We start from the raw sequence: 18,982 nt of genomic DNA, 5'->3' as shown, positions 1-18,982 counted from the left end.
GCCAATGTAACATAACCAATATCATTCACTTAGTCTGTAAGTAATTTGAATATTCTGGCTAATCAGTGCAAATTCCTACTGAATTCAGCAGTATAAAACAGTCACAGTGAGGGGGATTTTTCACATTATTACATCTGTGATTAAAATGACAAAACTGTTTGAAATTATCTTGAGGTGAAATTCTGAAGGCATAGAAGGGAAAATTGAAAAGCATGGATAATCTAAATGGATGAAAGTCGAACATACACTGACAGAGGTGTGAGACAGGTGGAAATGAGACAATTTCTTAAAAGGTTTGGATTGTCTCATGTTGTTCTGCATTGTGCGTCAGAGGCTAAACTCATCTCTCACAATCACCACCCTGACATCTGACACTGGAGCACCCATGCTGCCATAGTTTTCTCTATTTTTAGCTTTAGCCATCTGGAAAAATCACAAAGTCATGGCGTGCCGAGCACAACGTTTTCAAAATCATCCTGACATTACAACCTTTAAGGTTTCAAATAAAACCTGTAAGGCAGAATTACGCGATTCCTCGGGACATGTTCAGTCATGTCTAAGTGATATTTCTTCTTTCAATTTCAAATGAACAAGGGACATCAAATACACACAGTGTAGTTATCACACAGAAAAAAGCACACTGAAATCAAATGGACAAAATCATTTGAAAATTCTTCCGTTTTGTACGCAAAGAAATGTGCATTTTTATTACATGATAGTCCCACCAGTCTGACGTCTCAAAAGTTTAGGTGAGTTAACTATCCAGTTGTCCAGTTTGTCTGCATATTCCAGCTCTTTCTCCTATTTTTTCTGTTCAAGACTCAAATCAAAAGCAGTTCCAATGTCTCCCAGTATCAGGCACAATCCTCTTCAGTCAGCGGCGTACAAGGAGCTTCACTGAGACCTTGACAGAATGGCAGACATAATTCATTTTGATTCGCAGTTATTAGTGATCCTTGAAGAAACACTGAAATAGAATAAATCACACAGTATTGTGCTTTTCAGTAACACCGAGCAAAAGAGATATCTCTGAGATATCGATGGAATTTGATCTCTATGAGTACTAGAAGTTTTATAAATCCATGAGGTATTTGCTTTTGACAAATAGTTTTTTCTCCCTGTGATGCAGAGATGGAATCCATGCTCCAGGCACATCCTCTTGAGATACAGTTATTGAGTCTTCGGTTCTGCCAACTTCTCTGGCTCCATATCCAAGTCGGTTAAGCAGCAGTAGCACATGATCTGAGCATACTTGGTGAAAGAATCTGTCACAGAGGAAAGAGAGAGAAACACGTTAGTGGGGATAAAGAAGCTATAGAATCACACGAAGAAATATATATTCACATAATGACAGCAAACATGATATGTCAGTCACATAGCCTTCCTTCTTTCAGACTAGAACATTATGTGATGGTACAATCTCATAAAACATTTCTGAGTCTGTATTTCAGGTCCGTCTTCAGACCAAAAGAAAACATCCATAACCTCTCTTTGGTTTTCATTTAAATAATAGATTCACACAAAAATGTATATCAGTTAAGCAGAACAATGAACTTGCATGAACAATAGTCACATGTTTGTTGTGGTGAAGCGGTGGCTGCTATGGTTGTAAATCTTTTACCACATGACTATATGAAAAAAAAAAACAGTACAAGAGCTAGCATGTTTGCTTTTACCGCTTCTTTATATTCCAGTTACCTAAACTAAACTAAACAATTTAAGATATTAGCAGAAAAGTATTTGTCTTTCTCTGATCTGTGCCTTTATCACAGTAAAAAAAGAGAGAAGAATTTACACCACTGTGCTGCACTTATTGTAGGCTTGTTGTCATGTTAAAGTCAAACTATTAAGGTCATTTTAAAACAATCAAGGAATTTAGTTTTCAAACACATATTCGAACACATAGGAATAATTGTTTTTTGGCACCAACATGTGATGAATGTCTGCACTTCCTAAGACTTACCCACGTAGTTTTCCTGCTTTAAAACAGTGCTTATTGATAGCATTTCGAAATTTGTGATGACAATGAATACAACTACATGTACTCTTGACCCTATCCCAACATTTATTCTTAAGGGGTGTCTGTAATCAAGTAGTCCCTTCATTTTGATTATTGTGAACCCCACCCTTACTACTGATATTGTTCCAAAAGCCCTTAAGGTTGCAGATATCACACCAGTCCTTAAAAAGCCTGGAAGTGATAAGTCTGACCTATCAAATTACAAGCCTCTTTTAAATCTCCCCTTTCTCGCTAAGGTTTTGAAACGTGTCGTTGTGGCACAACTCCATTCACACTTGTCATTCAACGAGCTTTTTGAACCTTTTCAATCTGGGTTTAGAAAGGGACAGTACAGAGACCGCCTTGGTTTGAGTTATGAATGACCTGCTTGTCTCAGCTGCTCTGCAGCCTCGATCTTGGTGTTGTTAGACTGAGTTCAGCATGTGACACATTGTGTGCCACTCCATTCTGCTCAATAAGCTTGAGAATTGGTTTGGTATCTCTGGTACTGTGCTTAAATGGTTAAAATCCTACCTTACTAATCGTTCGCGGTTTGTTCTCTTGGGAAGCAACAAATCTTACATTGTACAGGTCTGTCATGGTGTTCCTCAGGGATCTGTCTTGGGTCCTATAATTTTAGTATTTATATGCTTCCTCTGGGGCAAATCATTAGGAAATAATACTTAGGGTATCACTTCTATGCTGATATTTCCCCCCAATGTTTTTTTTTAATCTAATTGTTCCAAGACAGAGGTTATTCTTGGCATACCAGCAGCTAATCATAAAGGTAGCAATTTTAATTTGATCATGGATGATAGTGTCGTATTGCAATCTACTCAAGCTCGTAACCGTTGTGTGATCTTTGGCGCTCATTTGACATTAGATTCACATATTAAGAGTATCACAAAATCAACATTGCAAGAATTAGGCCTTTCCCCACATTGCTTGACGCTGAAAAGCTTATTCACGAATTTGTAACTTCCAGGATTGATTATTGTAATGACTATTTGTTGGTCTACCTAATAAATCTACCAAACGACTGCAGTACATCCATTATTCAGAAGCACGTGTTTTCACTTATACTCCATTACATAAGCACATCACAGGCATTATTTATAATCTGCATTGGCCTCCTGTGCAGTCGCGCGAGTATTGATTTTAAAACTCTTACTCTAACATACAAATATACAAATACATGGAATGGCTCCGTCTTATATCTGTGACTTAGTTACCCCATTCACACCCTCTTGTTCTCTTCGCTCTGCTGATTCTTTTACTCTTCAGCTGCCTCTTTGTAGATTAAAATCTATAGGGGAGAAAGCTTTTTCTGTCGTTGTTGCACCCAGGCTGTGGAATGCACTTCCTCTTACTGTTAGAAATTCTCCCACATTAGCCAGTTTTTTATTTGTATTATTGTTTTGATTAGTGCCCCAGTCTGACATTAGGAATTTTGTAGCTTAGTTTTAATAAATGTTTTGGTAACACTTTATTTTACAGTCCTTGTTACATGTGTTAACAGTAATTTATGCATAATTACATGCAACCCTAAACCAAATCTGGTAACGCTTCCTTTACAGTCCTGTTACCCATGTACATACTACTTATTATAGTAATTACAATTACTGGGTAATAACTAGGTACTAACCCTGAACCTACCCCTAACCCATGTACTTACCTTATTTTAGCCAGTACTTTCTAGGTAAGTACACTGTAAGTACACGTAAGTACTGTACTGTAAAAGGAAGTGTTACCCCAAATCCTAACCCTAACTCTTTAGTAAGTACATGTAGTTAAATACTATTCCACAGTACTTAACTGTGTAAATACACTGTAACAAGGACATCTTATTACTTTTTTATCCCCTCATGTGAATCAATGTGTAATGTGATTATCCTCACCATTGAGTTTACTGATCCATTTTGGCCTTTTCTCTCTGGGCAAGTAGATACACAGGTAATAAACAGGCACTCCAGACAGTGCGATGGAAACTCCTATGAGGGAGTTAATGGTGTCGCTGTACAGAGGCACGATCACGAGGAACACACTGCACAGGCAGTAGACGAAGGGAAAGAACAATGAGAGCTAATGAAGAAAACAAAACAAAGTCAACAAACACACAGAATAAGACATTGGGTTTTATTCAGACAAATAAGCAGATGTGAATGCTGGAGCGCTGTATGGATCTAGTTACCTTGACAGGTCTGTGTCTATCAGGCTGAGTGAAGCGCAGGTAAATGAGTCCGGCCACGGACAGACCCACATACAGCCAGTAACTGAAGCTGAAGTAGTTGATGAGTTGAAACACATCCTCCACACACAGGAAGATCAGACCCATCACGCCCTACAAACACCCACGAATCCAATGCTTATCATTGCCTATTTAGCAAGATGACTGCCACATTGGTCAGCGCAACATAAAAAAAATGCACTTTTAAACATTTAACAGCAGAAAAATGATTGTTTAATTATAAAGGCATTAGAAAGACATCACTAGGGGTGTCGACTCGTGTTGTTTCCGGGTGCAAGCGGTGAACCTTTGAAAATATTCGAAAACAAAGTTTGCAACGTTTTCGAGGTCACTAAGGTTAAATCACTAGACCCTCTTATTCTTGAACCCTTCCCTTCGAATCAAAGCACTTTCCAATAGATAAAGACCTTCCATATATTTCTCCCCCATATAAACATCCAATTACACAAGTTCAATGGGTCGTGAACACCATTTCATGTGGACTTTACCAACTGATTATACAACACATTCTCATCCTTTGGCGTCATATAGGTGACGCCATATGACATTTCGTCGAAATCTTACGCACATGGCATCCTTTAGCGTCAATATAACACGCACTGTTATGGGTAGGTTTAGGTCTGGGGTAGGGTTACGGTTATGACGCCTTGGGATCTGCGTCTCATATTGACGCAAAAGGATGCCATGTGCGTAAGATTTCGGCGAAATGTCAAAAGCGTCACATGTATGACGCCTTGGGATGAGAATGGGCTGGATTATAATGTAGTATCATATTATCATGGATAATCTGGTCCAGATAATGTACTGCTACTTGGAGAAAAAGGCAAGGGACTCACATTAAAGAGGAGTGCAGGTACGGGAGTGTAGCGCTCAGCGTGGATCAGACTTAAGCTGATGGGAAGGTGGCCTTCTCTCGCCCCCACAAAAAACAATCTAACACAAAGGAACGCAACATCTACTATATGCACATATTATTACTTGAAAGTCATTGTTGTTTTAACTGGAACCAGAGTTTTACCTGGAGGCGGCAATGATGGAGGCATTGAGTCCTCCATAGCAAGACATGGCCACAGCAATGGGAACGATCCAGCTAACGGGACCTAGCACCTGATTCCCAAATGTCTACAGATGGGGACACAAACTAGATGGTTTATTCAAATGATGGTGTAATTAATACAATAAACCCATAAAGACTAAAGATCACATATATGATACTCTGAAAGATCCTTACTACAGCCACTGCATCACTACCCATGAAAGAAGGTATGTCCAGAACTACGTAGTAGGCCACGTTGGTCAGTAGGTAGATGATTGTCACTATTGGCATGGAGACGGCTATAGCGATGGGAAGGTTCCTGTGAACGATCAAGGAGAAAGATTAAACACTTAAGGCCCCGAAATACTTCAAACGAAATCGAAGAACGAACTGATGTGACGTCATTTCGAACAAAATCAGGCCGAAACGAAGTTCGTTTTGGGATTTCGAAACAGATTGCCAAAGGGAATTTTCCCGAAATGTTCGCTCCGGCTGCTAAACACCTTCGAACTCCCATTGGTCCATGGCGATAACGTAATAGATAGGTATGCGAAGAAGCTCCGCCTTCTTTCATGTGAAAATCTTTTCTGGTTCATTTGGCCTGTTCAGTCGGTCGAGGTCAGATGTGACCCGCGAGTGAAAACATGAACACACTGGAGGAGCTGCTTTATAGTAGAAAATGAAGTTGTACTTCTGATGAAATGAGACACTGACACTGTTTTTCATGTTTAATTCATTAAAGCTGTTTGATTTTAAGCCATCTATTGTATAAATAAACATGACGTGACTTTACTGGAGTGCTGTAGAGCTCGTGCAAACATAGCCACGTTGCTGTGATCATATGATTTTCTAATTCTTTATTAAAATGCTTGCTGTTTTCTCAATTTTGTTGTGTGTTTATTTTGTCATTGAGAGAAAGGCGCACAGCACATATTTACATATTTATCTAACCGTTGCTCTCAGCAGTGTAAAGCGGCGTCAGATTTTGACTGCCGTACCATGAGAGCAGCAGGCGCAGGCACTTAGTCCCGGTCACGTTGGAAGTTACTGAGCTGGGGACTATTTTCAGGCGCTGCGTCATATCATTACGCCTGCTGCTCTCATGGTACGGCAGTAAAGTTTCTTGATTATTACGCAGGAATGAGAATATAGTTCCTAGCCATATCGAAAATCGCAACTTTACATTTTCCGTCGGTCTTAGTGCATTTTTTTTAAATGCTAATGGTCTTGTCCACTTCAATGATGTATGCTAAGCTATGCTAAAAGTGGTACCGCCAGAACCGGAGATCGGCTGAATGGATTCAAAAACGGTAAAACTCAACAGTTTAACTCTGGGGGAGTTGTAAAATGAGCCTATTTCCCAAAAAAGTGGAGTATCCCTTTAAAATAGCTTGAATTTAACTCTACACCCTTGCCTCATTTAGCACACACGGTTTTATGAATATATGCAAATTAGCCCCGCCTCCACTCACTCAAACCAGCTCAAAGATCCACTCAGTGACGTGATTGGTTACAAGGTAGTTTGAGACATCAGAAACGCCAGCGATTTCAAACCGTGTTTTTGAGACTGTCTTTGGTTCACTGAAGTTTTAAAGTGAAAATACTCAGCAATGGTGTTGACATGGATTTGCACATGGTTTGTCTCAAAGCATATTAAAAACACCACTTAGACATATAAACAACATTACAAACTTGATTTTCACCACAGGGGGACTATAACATGTTGGCCTTGGATAGTTGTTAAGCTTTGCGACTGATTGGCTGCTTAAATACTGTGTCCCAATTCAGAGGCTGCATCCTTCGTAGGCCTTGAAGGTCGGACCAAGCTGTAACGTGGCTGCTGCAGACAAGAGGCATTGGATCCAAGTGCAGTAAACATTTATTAAAACAGGACAACTGAATTAACTCTAGACAAGGAACAAGTCAAATCCAGACACATGATCAAGAAGCTTGCACACTATACAACCATATATTGGCAACGCTAGACAAGGAACAAGAGAAACACTGGGAAAACAAGTTTAACAAGGGGGAGTGGCTAATAGTCATGGGAACACATGAGGGTAACCAAGGGAACTAACAAGACACACCCGGGGAGACTAATCAACATGAAAAACTACAAATCATGAGACCAGACAAGAACTAACTAAAGTCCTCAGAAAAGACAGGGGAACACAGGCTGGAATCATGACACAAGCGTTGTTAAATGGGACGGTCTTGCCTACGAAGGATTGTTCTTGTCGCCTAGCAACTGTGACAGCTGAGTTGCAGCAACGTTTAAAAAGTTATATTAAACTGTCTGAAAACAAAACAGGGTGCCAGACCTGTCTAAATATGTTCACCTTGTTTTACTTCTGCACATAATAAAGAGTATAAACTATATAGACGGGTTTCTGTGCAACGTCATCACAGATGCGCGCGCAACTAGAGGGCAGAAATCAGCACTCTTTACGGCATATCTAGCAGAAACAGAGGTGACACAGAGCTGTTGTGCTGTAAACTGCACTAACCTCCAAAAAGATGGATTTAAAATGTAAGAAATCAATACTTTTATACATCAAGGATGAATTAAATTGATCAAAAGTTACAGTAAAGACATTTATAATGTTACAAACGATTATATTTCAAATAAATGCTGTTCTTCTGAACTGAACTTTCTAGTAATCAAAGAATCCTGTCAAAAATGTACACAACTGTTTTCAACACTGATAATAATAATGAATGTTTTATCAAATTACCATATTAGAATGATTTCTGAAGGATCATGTGACACTGAAGTAATGATGCTGAAAATTCAGCTTTGATCACAGGAATAAATTACATTTAAAAAAATATTAAAATAGAAAACAGTCAATTTAAATAAGTGTATATAGGCCTATCGGGCCATATAATTACTGGCCACTTGGACATATCTGTGATCCAATCGTGGTCTGAAATAGCATCTATCTGGTATATCTGATAATGTCTTACCATTACTGAGAGTTAGTTTCTAAATATAATTGGCGGAGTCCGCGCTCCCGGGAGCTTCATGCAGAACTGGGCATAACACTTGTTAGTGGTTTTGCCCCCTGAATGAGCGCGCATCCAGTATTGTTTGTATACGAGAAACCCGTCTATAAAATCGCATTTTAGTAAGACATACGAGTCAACATTTGAACAGCTTTATATACATTTATTTTTTACATTTGTATCATTAGATATTTGAGTAAGTTGAAACCCAATACTTGCATTTACCTAAAAGTTTAATTCGGCAATTTCTCAAAAAAATAAATAAATAAATAAATAAATTGGCCAGAAATGAATTCTGGGGTAGGCTATCTGTTGTATCCTTTATTGCCTGGTAAACGAAAGACGCATTTCGAGGCTGCGTTTGCAGGAGCCTTTGAATTGGGACAGAATTTGTTGCGTCGCTGTGACGCAATCTGCCTTCGAATGAGCCCTCGAAGGATGCGGCTTCTGAATTAGGACGCAGCTTATAAGAGGTTATTGTAGGAAAGTTTTGAACCCTTCCATGAAAGTCTATGGGAATTTGGGAATGTTCTGAAGACCGATACAGGAATTCCGTGAGTCGGATCATTTCAAAATTCAAAGATATTGCAACCCGAGTCAGAAGGTCTGACCTGAGTTTGGTGGTTCTTTAAATCTCTAGGAGAAGATACTGTTTAAATGCAGCCTCAGAAATGTCGGGACGGGTGAACGGAGGACTCAAAAGCAGAGGGTTCATGAAACAGAGATTTGAACACTTCAGGGAACAAAGTGTAGTAACACATGTGGACAAAAGGGAGCTCCAGAGCCGTCCATACAGACACCTGCGGACACACAGGCTGTGCAAACCAGCGTCCAACGGGACGGGGAGCGAGACGAGACAGAGAACAGCAAGCGCACGGCCATCTGTATCACTCCTCATCTAAGCGTCCTGGGTACAGCAGCAAACAGAGGTAAAAGACACAGCACAGATCCAAAAGCAACAAGGGCCAGACATAGCGGAGAATATACAGTAAGGGAAAAGGGAACAAGCCACAGGTGAGGGCAATGAGCTGCAGAAAATGACAGGACAACAGGGAAAGCCGATGATGCACCCTGAACCGTAACAAGGAGGAAGAAGAAGAGCAGATCAGTACTTTGTTTTTGTCAAGCCAACATAATTAAAGGGGTTTCTAATTCTGTGGCATCCCCTGTATAGAACTGTATAGAACAGCTAACATTTGATTTGGTCCCAATATAAACTAAATATAACCAGTTACAAAATAATTATTTAAATATTATATATATAATATATATAAGATGCAAAGTTATCACTAGATTCATGACAGGTGCACTCGCACACGCATTTTTTCTTACCCTCATGAATCCGAATTATTCTAAATGAGGAAGCACATGCCCACTGCTGTAATTTGCATAAAACACACCCAAACCAAGTCCATATAAGAACTCGTGCACTCTCGCCTAAGAACATGTGCAGCACGATCTTTTGGAGTAAAGTGTGCCATTCTCAAAACCAGCTAAAACACAATAAATAACGTATACACTCACTGGCCACTTTATTAGGTACACCTGTTCAACTGATAGTTAGCGTAAATATCTAATCAGCCAATCACATAGCAGTAACTCAATGCGTTTAGGCATGTAGACATGGTCAGGATGATCTGCTGAAGTTCAAACTGAGCATCAGAATGGGGAAGAAAGGTGATTTAAGTGACTTTGAATGTGGCATGGTTGTTGGTGCCAGAAGGGCTGGTCCGAGTATTTCAGAAACTGCTGATCTACTGGGATTTTCACGCACAACCATCTCTAGGGTTTACAGAGAACTGTCAGAAAAAGAGAAAATATCCAGTGAGCTGCAGTTCTGTGGGAATAAATGCCTTGTTGATGCCAGAGGTCAGAGGAGAATGACCAGATTGGTTTGAGCTGATAGAAAGACAACAGGTTGTCCCAATTTTTGATGCTTTTTAAATGAGAACTATTCAGTAATTCAAATAACCACTCGTTACAATCGAGGTCTGCCGAAGAGCATCTCTGAACATGTCGAACCTTGAATCAGATGGCCTTCGAATCATCTCAAACTGGTTTCTTGAACATGACAGTGAGTCACTAAACTCAAATGGCCTCCGCAGTCACCAGATCTCTGGGATGTGAAGGAACGGGAGATTCTCATCATGGATGTGCAGTCGATAAATCTGCAGCAACTGCATGATGCTATCATGTTAATATGGATCTAAATCTCTGAGGAAAGTTTCCAGCATCTTGTTAAATCTATGCTAGGAAGAACTACGGCAGTTGTGGAGGGCAAAAGGGGCTCCAACCAGGTACTACACTGTTAAAAGTGATCATTTGACTTAACGTAAAAAAGGGAGGAAACCTTAAAATTAAGTAAATAAACTTAATGCGTAATTGAAAAAAGTGGTATTGTTAAATTCACTTAATTTTTCAAGTTAAGTCAACTGATCCCTTTTTACAGTGTACCTAATAAAGTGGCCGTTGAGTGTATATAGGCCTAGATGTACAGTTAATGGATAAGAGCCAATTTTACTGTAACAACATCCAGATAAATGCATTGAATACGGAAAACATGAAAAGGGAAATGCTGACACCTCTCAGGGTTCTTGATCTCCTCAGTAACAAAGTTGAGCGTGTCCCAGCCAGAGTAGGAGAACAGAGCCGAATAAAGAGCGAGGGCGATGCTGCCCGCCTCCGTGGAGGAACCCTCAAATGGATTATCAAAGTTCTTTGTCTCTCCTGTGGCGCACATGAAGCGTGAGGAACAGAAAATGAAAATAATTAAGACAGTACATGAAACACCCTAAGTCTTTTAAAACAACAAAACCTGACGTCACTGCCATTATATGATAGGCTGAGGTGCCTCACGTGATCCAAGTTAGCCGTTATACTTTTTCCAATCGTAAGAGCCACATACACTCTTATTATCTCCCCAATAATAAGACAATCTCTGATTAAGAGCTACTTCCTTGTTCATCTAATCCCAGACAGCATCATAGTGTCGGCCCAGATCCGGGCCACATCTGGTACATACACACGTACCAGAGGTGGGCCGGATCTGGGCCGACACTATTTTGCTCTCTGGGATCTCAATTTATCTTATTTACCGCAACAAATCCACCTAAAAACATCAGTATCCCCTCAAAACATATTTTTACCGTTAATTATCTTGATGATGCCCATTGTGATGACGAGGAGCAGAGACATGATCTTGGTGTAGGTGAAAACATCTTGAACCAAAGTGCCCCACTTTACATAAGCGCAGTTTATGAAGATCAAAATACCTGAGGAAAGAGGAGGAACACAGTAAATACATTTTGAAATCAGTTGATTGAGGATCAGAACAGTTCATATTAATGTTTTAATCAGAAGATGACTCCCAAGATATTACGCAATAGGCCTGTTCTTTGTTTTAGTCTATATTTGTCAGAAAACACGGCAGGCACTTTCCATGAATACAGTACAGTTTGGTGTCCCAATTTGTAATGCTTTTTAAATGAGAACTACTCAGTAGGTTAGAGAAACTATTATACAACATAAGATTAAGCATGAAAGTAAGTCGTCCAAAACAAATCAAAACAATTGTTGATTTTGACCTGTCCCACCTCAGGGTCTTGACATAATTTCATAATTTTGAAAATCATATGATTGATTATTCAATCTTTATTTTATTGTGATAAAAAAAAAAAATATATCAAAAACGTTGTTTAGCTTTGTCACACATTTTACGTGTAACCCTGTTACACAGTAGTATGCTTTTATTATAGTTTTATTAATATTTAGAATTAGCTTATAGTTTTTATATTTTTACTTTCATGTTTCATTTTTAGTAAGTTCACTATGTTCTTTTTTCATTTTATTCGTATTTTCATTTAACATTTCTAATTAGGTTTAATAAATTTTTATATCAGTTTTATTTATGTATTTATTTATTTCCAGTTAATAATTTTAGTTCTTCAACTAAACTGAACTTAATTGAATTGAACTATTAAATTATTGCCAAAGCAGCATTTACAATTTTTGTTCATTTGAAGTTTTCAATTGTACAGGTCCTTCTCAAAAAATTAGCATATTGTGATAAAGTTCATTATTTTCCATAATGTAATGATAAAAATTAAACTTTCATATATTTTAGATTCATTGCACACCAACTGAAATATTTCAGGGTTTTTATTGTTTTAATACTGATGATTTTGGCATACAGCTCATGAAAACCCAAAATTCCTGTCTCAAAAAATTAGCATATCATGAAAAGGGTCTCTAAACGAGCTATTAACCTAATCATCTGAATCAACTAATTAACTCTAAACACCTGCAAAAGATCCCTGAGGCTTTTAAAAACTCCCAGCCTGTTTCATTACTCAAAACCGCAATCATGGGTAAGACTGCCGACCTGACTGCTGTCCAGAAGGCCATCATTGACACCCTCAAGCAAGAGGGTAAGACAGAAAGAAATTTCTGAACAAATAGGCTGTTCCCAGAGTGCTGTATCAAGGCACCTCAGTGGGAAGTCTGTGGGAAGGAAAAAGTGTGGCAAAAAACGCTGCACAACGAGAAGAGGTGACCGGACCCTGAGGAAGATTGTGGAGAAGGACCGATTCCAGACCTTGGGGGACCTGCGGAAGCAGTGGACTGAGTCTGGAGTAGAAACATCCAGAGCCACCGTGCACAGGCGTGTGCAGGAAATGGGCTACAGGTGCCGCATTCCCCAGGTCAAGCCACTTTTGAACCAGAAACAGCGGCATAAGCGCCTGACCTGGGCTACAGAGAAGCAGCACTGGACTGTTGCTCAGTTTTGCATGTCATTCGGAAATCAAGGTCCCAGAGTCTGGAGGAAGACTGGGGAGAAGGAAATGCCAAAATGCCTGAAGTCCAGTGTCAAGTACCCACAGTCAGTGATGGTCTGGGGTGCCATGTCAGCTGCTGGTGTTGGTGCACTGTGTTTTATCAAGGGCAGGGTCAATGCAGCTAGCTATCAGGAGATTTTGGAGCACTTCATGCTTCCATCTGCTGAAAAGCTTTATGGAGATGAAGATTTCATTTTTCAGTACGACCTGGCACCTGCTCACAGTGCCAAAACCACTGGTAAATGGTTTACTGACCATGGTATTACTGTGCTCAATTGGCCTGCCAACTCTCCTGACCTGAACCCCATAGAGAATCTGTGGGATATTGTGAAGAGAAAGTTGAGAGACGCAAGACCCAACACTCTGGATGAGCTTAAGGCCGCTATCGAAGCATCCTGGGCCTCCATAACACCTCAGCAGTGCCACAGGCTGATTGCCTCCATGCCACGCCGCATTGAAGCAGTCATTTCTGCAAAAGGATTCCCGACCAAGTATTGACTATTGAGTGCATAACTGAACATAATTATTTGAAGGTTGACTTTTTTTTTTGTTTTAAAAACACTTCTTTTATTAGTCGGGTGAAATATGCTAATTTTTTGAGACAGGAATTTGGGGTTTTCATGAGCTGTATGCCAAAATCATCAGTATTAAAACAATAAAAGACCTGAAATATTTCAGTTGGTGTGCAATGAATCTAAAATATATGAAAGTTTAATTTTTATCATTACATTATGGAAAATAATGAACTATCACAATATGCTAATTTTTTGAGAAGGACCTGCATACTGTATATATATGATTAATAAGTTATGACAACATATATTTGTACATTGCTTTAACTAATAATAAATACTTTTTTTTATAAGTTATACAAGATTTAACTCATTTTCTTTTTCAGTTTAATGTAATTTAGGTTGAAATGACTTAAACATCCAAGTTGATTGTACTTAATTTAAGTTAGCAACTTTTTGTATATAAAGTCATTTAAAATCAGCTCCTTCCTTTTATATTGTATTCTGCAGGTTCAGTAATAATCAAACATTTGCCAAAAACAAACCAATGGCTTTGTGTGTGTAGATTTTTTTCTTTTTTTTTTCTGTACCCTGTTCTTGGAAAGTGCCAGGTCTGATCTCAGCTATAGTGTGTGATGTTACAGTCTGTCCTCATGCACGGAGTGGATCATGTCCCTGCTTTCTGAGAACATATTTAGCTCTGACTGGAAACTGTGTGAAGGCAACAGCTGCTAAGAAGGAAAAAGAAAGAAAAACATTTCTTGTGTGTCGTGTATTAGAGCAGCGAACATTGTGCAAAACCGAGATGAGTGCCATTCATCCCTGCTTCGGCCTTCACTTTGCTCGAACTCAAGAACCAAAATGATGGCTGTTATATATTACGCAACACCTTATGTGTTGTTGCAGATCATCTTATATGCTTTCTGCCAATAATATGTTTCTCATAGTACAGGTCATACATTCTCTTTTTCAATTCATCATGCAGGTAACTATTACATATGTTAGTTTTGTGTAATAAACTTACTTCTCAATGGTGTTCATAATCTTTCATTTACTTCAATAGCTTGACTCACTTCTGAAACAACCTTTTCGGCTGAAGTCATCTAGGCTATGGGTTAATACAGGCTTGTTGGTTCATTCTGGCATGGAACGACTGGGATGTTTTTCACATCACATTAGGGAAGTGAATCCATAGGAAGCCATACAGTGGCTTACGAATGCTTTTTTATGTTGACTAACAAGGATACTAACAAGGACTAAGAAGGACATGCTGTATGTGTCTCAGGGAAATTTAGCGAAGTGAAGAAAGAAAGGGGTTCGTGAGTAGTGAAAGTGAAAGACAGCAGAAGGGAAAAATATTCTCATACACTGATAAAAACTCCTTCCTTAAAGGTGCAGTAAGTGATTTCTGAGAATCATTGTTGAACACCGTTGATATTTGAAATCAACCGAAACAAACACACCCCTCCCTTTATTGCTCCGCCCCCACAACACAATGCACGAACACGCAATGCAAGAGTGGGTCAGTGTTTCCAAGTCCGCGGTTTTCCCACGGAATTAGGCTACTTTTACACTGTTGCCTCAGATTGTTTGTTTTTTTAGCAATTGGGCTGGTTTTGTTATGCAAACCTGGCAACCCTGGAGTGGATGTCTCTTTATCATAGCAGAAGCGAAGTAAAATAAAGCTAAGATCATGAACGAATGAATGACAAGGAAGAACCAAAAATGAACATGCAGTACATGAGTGTATACAAGCAAGAGTTTGTTGTTAGTCGCCAGCAGCACACACTCAAAATCAATGTTTCTCATGTATGGGCAGAAACAACGCAAACTCTGCGTCCGTTTTCAGGCCTTCCCGCTAAGGTCTCAACAGCGACTGAAAAGCTTTTCTAATATTAATGCAGGTCCTAAATCAAAACCTGATCATAACCCTTCTTTTTCCAGTGATATTCCTATGACCTTTTCTCTTTTGTAATGTCTCTCAGCCATCTCTCTTTCTACAGTCTCTCTTCAAATCTCCCTCGTTCACTCTCTCTCCTCCCCCATCATAAGTGGACACACCCCCTACTGCTGATTGGCTACAAGTGTGTTGTGGTACTTGGTCCGATCTACTTTCAACAGCGTTGGAAATTCTCAGAAATCGCTTAATGCACCTATAATGCCTGAACAAAAATATAGCGTGTTATTTTGATTTCATCAAGTGCAACATATTCCTGGATCAACATGTTTGTTGATCCTGGAACAACATTCCAATCAACAAATCAGATTTGAGGGACAAATTTACAGTTAATGTCAAGTTTAGACTAACAACCAGGGCTTCTACATCAGTATTATTCACCTACCATTTCCCTCCGATTTTAGGGATAAGTTAGGGGTAGGGTTAGGTTTAGGGGTAGGGATTGGGTTAGGACTACATTTTCGGACAGGCATGTTGTTCCCGGATCAACAAAATATGTCGATCCAGGAACATGTCTTACTTGGCAAAATCACAGTGACCCAAAAACATAGATAGCATGTTATTGTGATTTCTTGTTTCAACTAAACTGTCATCATTTACTCATCATCATGTCAGTCTAAACCTAAATGATATATTTTCTTTTGAAGAAAGCTAGGAACCAAAACAACATTGGAGCCCATTGACTTCCTTGTATGGACAAAACAACACAGCGACATTTCTCAAATATCTTCTTTTGTGTTTCACAGAAGATATAAGTCACCCAATTTTGGAACGACATGAGGATGAGTAAATGATGACAGATTTGGGTGAACTATCGCTTATTCAAAAGAGCTTTTCTTTTTTTTTATGAGTTAACGCTATGCTAAGCAAAAACACAAAGAAAGAGAAGTTTCAATTGAAAATGGTTAATTCAATTGAAAATAATTGACATTTAAAAGACAAATTAAGGTTTCATGCCTTTCAAAAATACACCATAAAGGGATTTTATGTCAATTCTAATCAGGAACTGAATCGGGTACACATAAAGAGGTCTCAGCCAATGGGATACTTTTGGATGGAAAGGTCATAGGATCTCTCTCAACAAGAGGCTAACTGAATCAACGAAAAGAAATGCCGTTTCAGAGGTGACGCAAGCCATTACATTGCAATTACAGATTACAAAAACAATATATTTCTTTGTAACAACTTAAATGATAAGACCAGGAATGTTTAAGTAAGCAAACAAGACTTGACACGCTGAGAGCAATGGCAATGAAGACTCACAGAGACAAGCCGCTGCAATGAGTCTCACAGCGTCGTACGGAGGCTGACAGGTGGGGTAGAACGCTTCCACCAGGTAGTTGGCGAACGTCAGCGAGATGATAGCCTGACTGGCTGGCTCCACCAGCAGGATGGACGTCCACAGGCGGATGAAAGCAAGGAAACCCCCAAAGGCCTCCAGGATGTACGCGTAACTAGCGCCAGACTTCGTAATAGTGGTTCCAAGTTCTGCGTAACACAGCGCGCCAAACACGGAAAATACGCCACCGAGAGTCCAGATGACCAGCGAAAGGCCGTAGGAAGCGCTGTACATCAACACGCCCTTGGGCGACACGAAAATGCCTGAGCCAATCATGTTGCCCACAATTAAGCAGATGCCATTAGTGAGAGAGATCTCCCTCCTCATGATCATCTTGTCCTCCTGTAGGTCTGGACCATTGCTGGCTCCAGCTGGTTTCTTCTGGTCCAGGTCTCCCCGAGACCCCGGACACAGTTCCATCAGTTTCTTCATGCTGGAGGAAACAAAGGTCAACTGGTATCACAGCTGTAATCACTAGTAAAACACAATGATGATGGTTTTATTTGGATTTGACATCCCAGTCTTGTTTTTGACTAATGACTAGCAATTGGACTTGGAAATGAGCAAACTACAGTTCGTCTACATATCTGTATATCTATATAAAGTGTCAGCAAATTTTTTAACATGTCATTTGTGATTGGCATAACATATTAAATAATACAACATGCAAAATATTCAGGTGACACTTCACAGAAAGGTCCTATTAGTTGACGTTAGCATTAGCAATTAGCAATACATTTGTCATGGTATTTATTTATCTTTGTTAATGCTAGTTACTAAAAATACCGGTGACACTTTACAATAAGGTTCACTACCTTATTTTATTTTTTTAATAATGCATTAGTAAATGTTGAAATTAGCAAACTAAGATTAATAAATGTTTTAGAAGTATTTTTCACTAAGTAATCTCATTAACTTATGTTAACAAAGATAAAAGAAATATTGTATCCCGCTGTATTTAATGTTGTCTTGAGCATTCAGCATTAGAAATTAGTTTGTAAGACAGTTCAGTCAAAAACAGCTTCAAGTTAATTCCATTTTGTAAATAGTTTGTTCAAATGAGCCAATACTACTACTAAATAAATGACGTCAGACTTAAATATTTCACAGGCAATCCCCTTACTAACCCTTGGTTAACAAAACAGCCACTTTGGGGCCAATATTTCAGGGCCCTATGTAACATTTTAAATGTAGTGCCAAAAATAAACTGGAGTACTTTACCTTTAATCATGTTCGAAGGAATGCTGTGGGGGGGAAAACAATCATACAATTGTATTGTGAAGAGGAAGACGTACAGATGAGTTATGCAAGTTTCCAGAGTGGTGGTGATCCTGGTCAAAATGAAGAAAACTAGACTATCAGGGTCAACAGGATGAGTGCTGTCGCAATCCCAGACCGCAGAGAGACCCTGATGTGTTTTTCCACCGGAGGCAAGATGGGTTCTTGAGTTGCCCTGGCTATTTTAGGAGGTTTGTACTGAGAGAGAGAGAGAGAGCGAGAGAGAGAGAATGCCTGTCCCCTCCTGTTGATTGTAAAAGTAGCTCAGCAAAACCCAGTTGAACTAAACAAAGTCTTTGTTATCGGATCTGTTTCAGCTCTGCCTCTAGAATTCAGTTTAAAGACAGACGGCTTCTCCTTTACGAGAGGTGTTTGATAAGGCAAGCAGCACTATTACTATTGCACATTACAAACCCCCTGACTGCAAGTATTAATCTTGCGCAACTCGTTCTTCAGTTCATGCGACGACACCTCAACTTGTGGATCTTGTTGAAGACATAGCCTACTCATTTAACAAACCCAAAAGGAGCATTTTTCCCTGACCGATGATAAAACTGGTAAAAAAAAAATCCCATAGATTTACGATACATGAGACATATTTAGTGACCAGGGCCTGTATTCAGAAGGATTTATCACCTCATGATTAGGAGTTCTCAGAAGAGGACTTCTTCAAACCGGACAAAGCTGCTAAGAAATGTTTTACTTAGGAAAACGGGGACATCGTAAGGTAAGAAGTGGAGGCAGAGCTCCAGTTGACCACAAATTCAGTGAA

The 18,982-nt window shown here is 39.3% G+C and overlaps 1 protein-coding gene across 1 annotated transcript; it reads right to left on the bottom strand.

Annotated features, from left to right (window-relative positions):
- Window positions 1-619: 619 nt before the first annotated feature.
- LOC130097224 (Y+L amino acid transporter 2) lies at window positions 620-18,534 on the bottom strand. Its single transcript, XM_056264010.1, has 10 exons — window positions 18,154-18,534; window positions 16,857-17,365; window positions 11,436-11,561; window positions 10,872-11,016; window positions 5,479-5,602; window positions 5,266-5,369; window positions 5,084-5,180; window positions 4,191-4,340; window positions 3,898-4,081; window positions 620-1,265 (listed from the first exon to the last, which is right to left on the bottom strand). The coding sequence occupies exons 2-10, from the start codon at window positions 17,362-17,364 to the stop codon at window positions 1,171-1,173; spliced, it is 1,533 nt and encodes a 510-aa protein (XP_056119985.1). The 5' UTR covers window position 17,365; window positions 18,154-18,534; the 3' UTR covers window positions 620-1,170.
- Window positions 18,535-18,982: the final 448 nt, after the last annotated feature.

This window comes from Rhinichthys klamathensis, unplaced genomic scaffold (genome assembly GCF_029890125.1).
Source record: "Rhinichthys klamathensis goyatoka isolate OS25496 unplaced genomic scaffold, OSU_Roscu_1.1 h1tg000011l_1, whole genome shotgun sequence".
Lineage (NCBI taxonomy): Eukaryota > Metazoa > Chordata > Actinopteri > Cypriniformes > Leuciscidae > Rhinichthys > Rhinichthys klamathensis.
This window is presented reverse-complemented; position numbering and strand designations above follow the sequence as displayed.

Bases quoted from the DNA above. Each gene is read 5' to 3' on its own strand.
- LOC130097224 (XM_056264010.1), bottom strand. From the start codon at position 17,364: ATGAAGAAACTGATGGAACTGTGTCCGGGGTCTCGGGGAGACCTGGAC. The intron at 5,181-5,265 runs GTAAAACTCTGG...CCTTTGTGTTAG, and splicing joins TCCATCATTGCCGCCTCCAG to ATTGTTTTTTGTGGGGGCGA. The intron at 1,266-3,897 runs GTGAGGATAATC...CCTCTGTGACAG, and splicing joins ATGGATCAGTAAACTCAATG to ATTCTTTCACCAAGTATGCT.